The sequence below is a fragment of the Bombina bombina genome, chromosome 7, assembly GCF_027579735.1.
Source record: "Bombina bombina isolate aBomBom1 chromosome 7, aBomBom1.pri, whole genome shotgun sequence".
Lineage (NCBI taxonomy): Eukaryota > Metazoa > Chordata > Amphibia > Anura > Bombinatoridae > Bombina > Bombina bombina.
Genome location: NC_069505.1, coordinates 273240431 through 273253480, shown reverse-complemented (window position 1 = coordinate 273253480; position 13050 = coordinate 273240431). Strand labels below are relative to the sequence as shown.

The following is a 13050-nucleotide window of genomic DNA, read 5'->3' as shown; positions in this document are numbered from 1 at the left end:
CCTTCCATTCCCCACCTTGGACAGCTGCCTCCTTAGGCTAAACCGCTGGACCATGATTCTGCCTCCTCTTGCTGCACACAAAGAAACGTCCCAGAAAAAGATGTAGGATGTCACAGGTAACTTCTACCACAGCATCTCACTGCCACAGTGGTACCTGGGAGGCCCCTGGCACAGCTGCTGCGGAGAGAAGGACTGAATAACCAGAGGAGAACGGCAAGAACTTAGCAGCACTTCATTGTTCCTGTGGTAGAGTGTCAGTGAGAGCTGGGAGGGAGGGGCAGGATCCTGAGGCTGCTCGGTGCACTTCCTGTGAGTCAGCTGTGAGAGGGTCCAGACAGATGGACCCCAGAGACTTTCTCATACAGTATCCCCCCCCCCCCCCCTTCCACCTGACCCAGGAGAGCACATGTATGCACTGCACTCCAGACACAGCTGCACTCTACATCCCAGCACACAGATACATAGAGGTTTCTTTTGCTTATAGTAACCACACAGGGTGTTTTATAGAAGCTTTGTGCTAATGCTTTATTATTCAGAACTAGGTCTAATATAAAATGCATAGCTACGCTGCACTGACATTTAATGTGATCAGTGGAGCTATATGGTACATCTGACACATGTTTAACCAATGCAGATCACCTTGGTTTTGTTTAATCTGCTAAAACACACAGTGACCCAAGCTCCTTTATCTGCGGCTCACACAGAGTCCCTTGTAATCGCCTGGATGCACAGACTCACTATCTGCTCCCCTCTCTCTGTCAGAGGCTCCTTCCAGGGGAAAGAGCCAAGAGTCAGCTGCTACCACAAACAATAGTTATGCTTCGCAGGACTTGCACATAAACAGCAGTGAAAGCTCATGGACATGGCGAGATGGGTTTGCATAGTCCTGTCACAGGAGAAGCCCTGCGTGCCAGAAAACAAGGAAAGGAGTTGCATGTCAGGACAGAGAGGGCAGCCCTGTTTTTCAGGGTATTGGGAGCAGACCTGCTTATATCAGGGGGGGGGGGGGGCTTGCTTGACAGGACAGAGAGGGAAGCCCTGTTTTTCAGGATAATGGGAGCATATTTGCATATGTCAGGACATGGGGGCAGCCCTGCATGTGAGGACATAGGGGATAGTTCTGCATATCAGGGCAGAGAGAGAAGCCCTGAATGTCACAGAGAGGGAAGCCCTGCAATTCAGGATAATCAGGCTCCCCGCATGTTAGGATAATAGGAGCAGACTTGCATATGTCAAGACATGGGGAGAAGCCCTGCATGTCAGGATAATAGGAGCAGACTTGCGTATGTCTGGACACGGGGAGAAGACCTGCATGTCAGGATAATAGGAGCAGACCTGTGTATGTCAAGACATGGGGAGAAGCCCTGCATGTCAGGATAATTGGAGCAGACCTGCGTATGTCTGGACACGGGGAGAAGACCTGCATGTCAGGATAATAGGAGCAGACCTGCGTATGTCAAGACACGGGGAGAAGCCCTGCATGTCAGGATAATAGGAGCAGACCTGCGTATGTCAGGACACGGGGAGAAGCCCTGCATGTCAGGATAATAGGAGCAGACCTGCGTATGTCAAGACATGGGGAGAAGCCCTGCATGTCAGGATAATAGCAGCAGACTTGCGTATGTCAGGACACGGGGAGAAGCCCTGCATGTCAGGATAATAGCAGCAGACCTGCGTATGTCTGGACACGGGGAGAGGCCCTGCATGTCAGGAGAATAAGAGCAGACCTGCGTATGTCAAGACATGGGGAGAAGCCTTGCATGTCAGGATAATAGGAGCAGACCTGTGTTTGTCAGGACACGGGGAGAAGCCCTGCATGTCAGGATAATAGGAGCAGACCTGTGTTTGTCAGGACACGGGGAGAAGCCCTGCATGTCAGGATAAAAGGAACAGACCTGCATACGTCTCAGGACAGAGAGATCACTCCTGAAGTGCAGAAAAGAAAGAGAAGCCATGCATGTCAGGATAGCAGTACCAGCCCAGTATTTCAGAGCTGAAGCACAGTCTTCTGATGCCTAAAGTTAATATCCATTATTTACAAGTTCAGCTAGCAGTGAGCAGCACAGAAGTGAAAACACTATAAAGCGTTAGTGCACAATGAAAGCTTCTGTACACTCCACCCTGTAAACTGTTTTTCTGGAGTGGTGGTGGTGGGGGGCTGAGAGATTGATTTCGGCAAAAGATACGGCAAGAACAAAGCCTTCTGTGCATTAATAGGGTCACTTAAAGTCACTGAAGTTGGAACAGCCCCACCAATTGCAATGATATTCTATACAGCCTTATCACTAACAAGGTAAATGAGCTTTAGTGAACAGACTAAGCTATGACATAACATCAGAAAATCTAGAGGCTGTTCCAGTCTTCATAAATCCAGGGAACTGTCACAGAGTTAGAGACTACAGAATACATTTTGTCTTTTTCTAAGAGACAGTTGGCTTTATGCTATCCATGTAACTTCAGACATATTCAAGGGAAACACACTCAAAGACAAGGGGCAACCAAATTAATCTGGCACATTTCAGGCACAGACCTTAAAGGGACATTCTGATGCACCAAGTACCTTGTTCTAATTCATTAGAGTACGTAATCCTGCATCACTGACTCTAGAAAACTGTGTTTACTTATTTAACCTTTTCCAGAGGTTAAAATCCTGCTCAGGATCTGGAATCATTGCAGCTCCAAAACAGGAAACCACCTATGAGCGGCATGATTTTTTTTGCATCAGAATGTATATTTATTAATAAAGTGAAGCACTCAGTTCTCAGACATAATGTGGTATATGTCAGTGTTTTACAGCCTTTCCAATAGAAAGTACCCTTAGAGGAATACTATTTTTTCCTACGTACCGACTACCACAACACATTATACATTAATTAAATTAAAAAAGATGGATGTTAATAAATTGATTGAGTCTTTTAACCAGGACAAAACATAATTTATAGCAACACAACAGAGATATATAGTAATTATAAGGTGTTTACAAAGGACCACTCAATACAGTACAACTGCATAATTAACAAGTACATAATAAAGACAATGCAATAACACTTACTCTAAATTTCAAATAAGCAGTAGTTTTTTTTTTTCTAGGAAATTTATTTTTTCTCCCAGTTTCCAGCCCCCTGTATCATATGGCAGACATCAGCCAATCACAGAGTAGTATACGTATACCCTGTGAGCTTGTGCACATGCTCAGTAGGATCTTGTTCACCAGAAAGTGTGACTACAAAAAGACTGTAAAATTTGATAATGGAAGTAAATAGGGGTGTCTAAAAACTGCAAACTCTATCTGAATCATAAAAGTTTATTTTGACGTGAGTGTCCCTTTAAACATGAATGCTTTCATATGGCAGAGATTTATTTATTTTTTCTTAGAATTTTGTGCCCTTTGAAAATGGATAATTGTTTGGCATACTTTACTTTTTTACCTGAATGTTTCACCAGGGAATACCTGATTTGTTATATTTACTATGGTTCTTTATTTGTCACCTTTACAAAGTAGCAGTTCTAGGGGATATGGTGTAACCACGCACATCACTGCAGAAATCAAGACCTTAAAGGGACATTATACACTAATTTTTTCCACCAAGAGTGGCGAAACGCGTTGATGGTAAAGTGCAAGACACAATAAAGAATTTTCCAGGTTTATCAGACCAAAGGAAACAGAGGATTGCTGAGGATACAAAGTGGGACTACTTTCAAAAGCCAAACACTCTGCGCAGAGTAGAAGAGTAAGGATATCGGACGGATCTACTTTGTTTAAAGCCCGGACGTTGCATGTGATGTCACCAACTAGCCGCGAGCTGTAGAGACACTTGTGCTACCGGAGGAACATTTGAGAAGTGCCGATCAAAGAGCAGGTAAGCACACGAAAGTGTATCAGCCCGGCAGTGTGGTTAGACATACACGATACATCACAAAGACTATTCACATTGTCTATTTATCCAAAGAACGACATAATATAATTTTCAATAACGGAGTTTAAGAACTGGGACAAAAAGAAAAAAGGTTTTAACAGTTATAATAAACATTAACGGAAGATTGCTCCATCTAAATTCACTTCAGTAATTGCCTTCTCAGTCTATTCTAAATACTTAGGAAGATACTAAGATTGATTTTTCTTTGAATTATTCGCTACCGTGGAAAAGACCTATAAGGTTTTATAAATCCACAGTTTTAAGAATATTTTCTGAGACTTTTTATATATATTTATTCTGAAAAGTGACCGGTCACATCTATCATCTGATTCATTTATTTGTTTGTTTTTAGACTATATTGTCAGATTAAATAAATTGTGTTATTATATCAATTGTTATATTGCATCCATTTACTTCTACTTTTTATATCAGTTTTTATATCCCCCTATTAAGGGAAAGGTGCAAGAAATATATTTATACATAGTATGTAACTTTTCATCAATTTTTAGATATCACCAAGTAATATTTTTTAACCCCCTATTAAGGGAAAGGTGCAATAAATATATTCATACATAGTATGTCACTCTTCATCAATTTTTAGATATCCCCATTGCTGCACAGCGCATTTACACACATTCTATAATTAATCTTTAAACAGTTTTATACTGGATTTTTATATCAGTATCTCGGCATCTTATTCTTTATAGTAGTGTCTATTACATGCAGTTATATAAAAATTAGTGTATACTGTCCCTTTAAAGGGACAGTAAAGTCAAAATTAGATATTCATGAATCATATAGAAGAAAACGATAAAGTTTTAAATTGTATGCTCTACTATCAAATTTGCTTTGTTCTTTTGATATCCTTTGTTGAAGAGCAAACCTGGGGAGACTGAAAGGAGTTTAGGAGCATGCACGTGCCTTAAAGTGAAGGTCAATTTCGATGAATTAGTGTCCGGTTTTTAATAATCCTATTAAAAACAAGGGCAATTGACATTTTACTTGTTTTCTTAAAAAACGTACCTTTTAATCCTGACAGATGCTGCAGCGCTTCCTCCACCCGTCGCAAGCCCTCCCTCGTGGGTCCAAAATGATGAATCCGGCTTCCTCCAATCACGGCGTTGCCTCAGGCCATGATTCACCGGGGGGGGGGGGGGGGGGGGGGAGAGCCGTGATTGGAGGAAGCCGGATTTGCCATTTCTGACATACGAAGAGGCACTCCGATAGCCGGGGGAATCCCTGGAGCAGTTGTCAGGATTAAAAGGTACGTTTCTGAAGAAAACAAGTGAAATGTCAATTTTGATGACTTAAAGTGCCCTTGTTTTTAATAGGATTATTATCCCTCGAAATTGACCTTCACTTTAAGCATTCTATAGCAGCAGTGTTTGTAACTATGTATAACATTGCTATAAACATTCTTGCAAACACGCCTACCAGATGACTAAAGGCACTTGCACACTCCTGAGCTCACCTTGGATTATTCTTTAACAAAGCATACCAGAACTACTAAACAAAACTGATATTATAAATAAATTGGAAAGTTGTTTAACATGTTGTGCTCTATCCAATCAAGTTAAGTTTAATTTTGACTTTACTGTCCCAGCCCCAAAATCTGTAACTTAAGTTTCTGTAAATCTGGGCTCGATAAACCAAGGAGTCAGGGACCCACTGGCTCCTAGAATTTTACCCCTGGCTCCTAAAATGTGTGGTTATTCTCTATATATCTATATACAAATACCACTGTCGGGCTCCTCAAAGTGTGTCTGGCTCCTAAGATTCAAAAAAGTAAATCACGGCTGGTCTAGAAACATCCCTGATACTACCGGACACATTTCTCTATATGTGACACATAATCTACCTTTTTTTATATCTCCACAAGGGTTAATATTTTTAAAACTGATGAAGAACGCTATAACCCCTCAGGGGTACCAGTACCACAGGTCACAAAAGTAAAGAGCAGGACAGATAATACATGTTGTATATTACATAGCCTGCGGTTCCTCTTTGTCTTGTAATATTTGATATGCTTGTGTGATGTTGAAGCCCTGGGAAAAAAAAGGATACAACTATAGTTGAACTAAACAAATGACATGTTTTTGGGATGAGGTAATCATGACACCTATATCCTGCTTACATACAGCGCTGGCTACAGGCTAGTTGGTTAACCTCTCCCAGGTGATTAGTGGCTGGAAACGTCTATAGAACGATGAAGTGGTTGGCAGTGCCTGGAGTTGGGAGAGGCTGCAGATTAAACAAAACGTATTGTTCTAGCAGCGCTCAGGGACTCAACAGATTCCTGAGGAGATACAGTGACATTAACCCTGGCAGTGCTGCTGCACAGTGACCAGACTCAAATCTACTGACGGTAACACAGTGAGTTTAATCTCTGCAGCTCTGCAAATGAGCTACAGAAGAGGAAGACAGTGACATTAACCCTAGCAAGGCTGCACACTGACAACATTTGTCAAATCTACTGATGGTAAAATAGTCGGTTTAACCTCTGCAGTGCTGCATGTGACATACAGCTGTACACAGTAATGGAGGACAGTCATACTAACCCTAGCAGAGTGTACAGTGACCAGACTCAAATCTACTAATGGTAACATAGTGAGTTTAATCTCTGCTGTAGTACAAATTACATATTGCTGTACACAAAAGAGGGGGACAGTGACATTTATAGGGACATGAAACCCCAAAATTGTTCTTTCATGATTCAGATAGAGCATACAATTTTCCAATTAACTTGCATTATCATATTTGCTTTGTTCTCTTGGCATCCTGTATTGAAAAGGATACCTAGGTAGACTCATGAGCTAGTTGCCGATTGGTGGCTGCACATATGTCTCTTGTGATTGGTTTACCAATGTGTTCTGCTAGCTCCCAGTAATGCATTGTTGCTCTTTCAATAAAGAATACCAAGAGAGTGAAGCAAAGTTGATAATAGGAGTAAAATGGAAAGTTGTTTAAAACTGTATGCTCTATCTGAATCATGAAAGAAAAAACATAATTTATGTAAGAACTTACCTGATAAATTCATTTCTTTCATATTAGCAAGAGTCCATGAGCTAGTGACGTATGGGATATACATTCCTACCAGGAGGGGCAAAGTTTCCCAAACCTCAAAATGCCTATAAATACACCCCTCACCACACCCACAAATCAGTTTAACGAATAGCCAAGAAGTGGGGTGATAAGAAAAAAGTGCGAAGCATAAATATAAGGAATTGGAATTGTGCTTTATACAAAAAAATCATAACCACCACAAAAAAAGGGTGGGCCTCATGGACTCTTGCTAATATGAAAGAAATGAATTTATCAGGTAAGTTCTTACATAAATTATGTTTTCTTTCATGTAATTAGCAAGAGTCCATGAGCTAGTGACGTATGGGATAATGACTAGGACAAGATGTGGATCTTCCACGCAAGAGTCACTAGAGAGGGAGGGATAAAATAAAGACAGCCAATTCCGCTGAAAAAAATCCACACCCAAAAATAAAGTTTAAATCTTATAAAGAAAAAAACTGAAAATATAAGCAGAAGATTCAAACTGAAACAGCTGCCTGAAGTACTTTTCTACCAAAGACAGCTTCAGAAGAAGAAAACACATCAAAATGGTAGAATTTAGTAAAAGTATGCAAAGAAGACCAAGTTGCTGCTTTGCAAATCTGATCAACCGAAGCTTCATTCCTAAACACCCAGGAAGTAGAAACTGACCTAGTAGAATGAGCTGTAATCCTTTGAGGCGGAGTTCTACCCGACTCGACATAAGCATGATGAATAAAATGTGTGGAGGGTAGCATGATAAATAATGACAGGGAAAAGGATGAGGTACTAAACCAGTTTTTTTCTTCAGTATACACAAGAGAGGAACCATTGAATGATACTTTGGAACAGAATAGAACATGCCAGTCCATACCACTAACTGGGTTTTGTTTAGAGGATATCAGGAAAAAAATAAAAAATATTAAGGTAAATAAAACTCCAGGCCCAGATGGAATACACCCAAGGGTGTTAAGTGAACTTAGCACTGTTATAGACAAACCTTTACTCTTAATTTTTCAAGACTCATTATCCTCAGGCATGGTACCCCAGGATTGGCGTAAAGCTGATGTGGTGCCACTCTTCAAAAAGGGAAGCAGGAATGATCCAGGAAGCTATAGACCAGTTAGTCTGACATCAATAGTGGGGAAGATATTTGAAGGGATTATAAGGGATTATATTGATGAGCATATTCGTGTAAACAAGATTATGAGTTCTAATCAGCATGGCTTTAGGAAAAATAGATCATGTCAAACTAATCTAATTAGATTCTACGAGGAAGTAAGTAAAAATATAGATAAAGGGGAATCAGTTGATGTGATATACTTAGATTTTGCAAAGGCATTTGATACAGTGCCACATGAGAGATTAATGCACAAAATTAAGGGACTGGGAATAGCTGAAAATGTTAGCTCATGGATAAATAACTGGATAAAAGATAGGGAGCAACGAGTAGCAGTAAATGGATCATACTCAGATTGGACAAAGGTAATCAGTGGCGTCCCCCAGGGATCAGTACTGGGCCCTGTTCTTTTTAATATTTTTATAAATGACTTGGAGCAAGGATTAAATAGCGACATCTCTATTTTTGCAGATGATACTAAGTTAAGTAAGGTCATTAGGTCAGAGCAGGATGAACTCTCTTTGCAAAGGGATTTGCTAAAATTAGAACTATGGGCAAGTAAATGGAAAATGAGATTTAATACGGAAAAATGTAAGGTTCTACATTTTGGAAGTAAAAATAAGCAGGCTATGTATTTTTTAAATGGGACAAGACTTAGCCAAACACAGGAGGAAAGGGATTTGGGAGTAGTAATAGATAACAAGCTAAAGATGAGTGCACAATGCAGAGCAGCGGCTTCAAAGGCTAATAAGATACTAGCATGTATTAAAAGAGGCATTGATTCAAGGGAGGAAAGCATAATTCTGTCATTATATAAAGCCCTGGTAAGACCTCACCTTGAGTTTGGAGTGCAGTTCTGGGGACCGATTGCTAAAAAAGATATTGCAGAACTAGAAAAAGTTCAGAGAAGGGCCACAAAGCTAATAAGGGGATTGGAGAAATTAACCTATGAGGAGAGGCTAGCCAAACTGGGTCTGTTCTCTTTAGAAAAAAGGCGCTTGAGAGGTGACATGATTACTTTATATAAATATATTCAAGGCCCATATACAGAGATGGCAGAAGCTCTTTTTATTCCAAGAAAATTGGTTCTGACAAGAGGTCATAATTTAAGGTTGGAGGAAAGGAGATTTAATCTCCTGCAACGGAAACGTTTTTTCACTGTAAGAGCAATAAAATTGTGGAACTCATTACCAAAGGAGGTAGTGAATGCCAATACCATAGATACATTTAAAAATAGTCTGGATAATTTTCTGTATATAAACAAAATTCATGGATATGATTGCTAGTATTAAATGGGTCACATTTTAATGGGGTTATTTAAGCTTAACTGGAGCTTTTTGTAAGTATTTTAGATTTGTATAGGTTGAACTCGATGGACTTCAGTCTTTTTTCAACCTTATCTACTATGTTACTATGTTACTATGTTAATTAAAGATTTCAACCAAGATGCCAAAGAAATGGCAGAGGCCTTCTGACCTTTCCTAGAACCGGAAAAGATAACAAATAGACTAGAAGTCTTTCGGAAATTCTTAGTAGCTTCAACATAATATTTCAAAGCTCTAACTACATCCAAAGAATGCAATGATTTCTCCTTAGAATTCTTAGGATTAGGACATAATGAAGGAACCACAATTTCTCTACTAATGTTGTTGGAATTCACAACCTTAGGTAAAAATTGAAAAGAAGTTCGCAACACCGCCTTATCCTGGTGAAAAATCAGAAAAGGAGACTCACAAGAAAGAGCAGATAATTCAGAAACTCTTCTGGCAGAAGAGATGGCCAAAAGGAACAAAACTTTCCAAGAAAGTAATTTAATGTCCAATGAATGCATAGGTTCAAACGGAGGAGCTTGAAGAGCCCCCAGAACCAAATTCAAACTCTAAGGAGGAGAAATTGACTTAATGACAGGTTTTATACGAACCAAAGCTTGTACAAAACAATGAATATCAGGAAGATTAGCAATCTTTCTGTGAAAAAGAACAGAAAGAGCAGAGATTTGTCCTTTCAAGGAACTTGCAGACAAACCTTTTTCCAAACCATCCTGAAGAAACTGTAATATTCTCGGAATTCTAAAAGAATGCCAGGAAAAAAGATGAGAAAGACACCAAGAAATATAAGTCTTCCAGACTCTATAATATATCTCCCTAGATACAGATTTACGAGCCTGTAACATAGTATTAATCAAAGAGTCAGAGAAACCTCTTTGACTAAGAATCAAGCGTTCAATCTCCATACCTTTAAATTTAAGGATTTGAGATCCTGATGGAAAAAAGGACCTTACGACAGAAGGTCTGGCCTTAACGGAAGAGTCCACGGTTGGCAAGAGGCCATCCGGACAAGATCCGCAAACCAAAACCTGTGAGGCCATGCTGGAGCTACCAGCAGAACAAACGAGCATTCCTTCAGAATCTTGGAGATTACTCTTGGAAGAAGAACTAGAGGCGGAAAGATATAGGCAGGATGATACTTCCAAGGAAGTGACAATGCATCCACTGCTTCCGCTTGAGGATCCCTGGATCTGGACAGATACCTGGGAAGTTTCTTGTTTAGATGAGAGGCCATCAGATCTATTTCTGGAAGTCCCCACATTTGAACAATCTGAAGAAATACCTCTGGGTGAAGAGACCATTCGCCCGGATGTAACGTTTGGCGACTGAGATAATCCGCTTCCCAATTGTCTATACCTGGGATATGAACCGCAGAAACTAGACAGGAGCTGGATTCCGCCCATACCAGAATTCGAGATACTTCTTTCATAGCCAGAGGACTGTGAGTCCCTCCTTGATGATTGATGTATGCCACAGTTGTGACATTGTCTGTCTGAAAACAAATGAACGATTCTCTCTTTAGAAGAGGCCAAAACTGAAGAGCTCTGAAAATTGCACGGAGTTCCAAAATATTGATCGGTAATCTCACCTCCTGAGATTCCCAAACCCCTTGTGCTGTCAGAGACCCCCACACAGCTCCCCAACCTGTAAGACTTGCATCTGTTGAAATTACAGTCCAGGTCGGAAGAACAAAAGAAGCCCCCTGAACTAAACGATGGTGATCTGTCCACCACGTAAGAGAGTGTCGTACAATCGGTTTTAAAGATATTAATTGAGATATCTTTGTGTAATCCCTGCACCACTGGTTCAGCATACAGAGCTGAAGAGGTCGCATGTGAAAACGAGCAAAGGGGATCGCATCCGATGCAGCAGTCATAAGACCTAGAATTTCCATGCATAAGGCTACCGAAGGGAATGATTGTGACTGAAGGTTTCGACAAGCTGATATCAATTTTAGACGTCTCTTGTCTGTCAAAGATAGAGTCATGGACACTGAATCTATCTGGAAACCTAAAAAGGTTACCTGTGTTTGAGGAATCAATGAACTTTTTGGTAAATTGATCCTCCAACCATGATGTTGAAGAAACAACACAAGTCGATTCGTATGAGATTCTGCTAAATGTGAAGACTGAGCAAGTACCAAGATATCGTCCAAATAAGGAAATACCACAATACCCTGTTCTCTGATTACAGACAGAAGGGAACCGAGAACCTTTGTAAAAATTCTTGGAGTTGTAGCTAGGCCAAACGGCAGAGCCACAAACTGGTAATGCTTGTCTAGGAAAGAGAATCTCAGAAACTGATAGTGATCTGGATGAATTGGAATATGCAGATATGCATCCTGTAAATCTATTGTAGACATATAATGCCCTTGCTGAACAAAAGGCAGGATAGTCCTTATAGTTACCATTTTGAATGTTGGTATCCTTACATAATGATTCAATATTTTTAGATCCAGAACTGGTCTGAAGGAATTCTCCTTCTTTGGTACAATGAAGAGATTTGAATAAAACCCCAGTCCCTGTTCCAGAACTGGAACTGGCATAATTACTCCAGCCAACTCTAGATCTGAAACACATTTCAGAAATGCTTGAGCCTTCGCTGGGTTTACTGGGACACGGGAAAGAAAAAATCTCTTTGCAGGAGGCCTTATCTTGAAGCCGATTCTGTACCCTTCTGAAACAATGTTCTGAATCCAAAGATTGTGAACGGAATTGATCCAAATTTCTTTGAAAAAACGTAATCTGCCCCCTACCAGCTCAGCTGGAATGAGGGCCGCACCTTCATGTGGACTTAGGAGCTGGCTTTGATTTTCTAAAAGGCTTGGATTTATTCCAGACTGGAGATGGTTTCCAAACTTATACCGCTCCTGAGGATGAAGGATCAGGCTTTTGTTCCTTGTTGTGACGAAAGAAACGAAAACGATTATTAGACCTAAATTTACCTTTAGATTTTTTATCCTGTGGTAAAAAAGTTCCTTTTCCTCCAGTAACAGTTGAGATAATAGAATCCAACTGAGAACCAAATAATGTATTACCCTGGAAAGAAAGGGAAAGCAAAGTAGACTTAGAAGACATATCAGCATTCCAAGTTTTAAGCCATAAAGCTCTTCTAGCTAAAATAGCTAGAGACATATACCTGACATCAACTCTAATGATATCAAAGATGGCATCACAAATAAAATTATTAGCATGTTGAAGAAGAATAATAATGCTATGAGAATTATGATCTGTTACTTGTTGCGCTAAAGCTTCTAACCAAAAAGTTGAAGTTGCAGCAACATCCGCTAAAGATATAGCAGGTCTAAGAAGATTACCTGAACACAAGTAAGCTTTTCTTAGAAAGGATTCAATTTTCCTATCTAAAGGATCCTTAAAGGAAGTACCATCTGCCGTAGGAATAGTAGTACGCTTAGCAAGAGTAGAGACAGCCCCATCAACCTTAGGGATTTTGTCCCAAAACTCTAATCTGTCAGATGGCACAGGATATAATTGCTTAAAACGTTTAGAAGGAGTAAATGAATTACCCAAATTATCCCATTCCCTGGAAATTACTTCAGAAATAGCACCAGGGACAGGAAAAACGTCTGGAATAACTACAGGAGATTTAAAAACCTTATCTAAACGTTTAGATTTAGTATCAA

At 40.0% G+C, this 13050-nt stretch overlaps 1 protein-coding gene across 2 annotated transcripts in view; it reads right to left on the bottom strand.

The window, feature by feature from the left end:
* Positions 1–13050, bottom strand: part of TMCC1 (transmembrane and coiled-coil domain family 1) — a 392643-nt gene that overhangs the window by 121385 nt on the left and 258208 nt on the right. The window contains exon 1 of one of the 2 annotated variants that reach the window (XM_053720763.1): positions 16–236. The exons of the other annotated variant lie outside the window; for it this stretch is intronic. Coding sequence (XP_053576738.1) covers positions 16–54 — 39 coding nt within the window. The 5' untranslated portion in view covers positions 55–236. Of the gene's footprint in view, positions 1–15; positions 237–13050 lie in introns of those variants that run through there. 2 annotated transcript variants of the gene reach the window in all.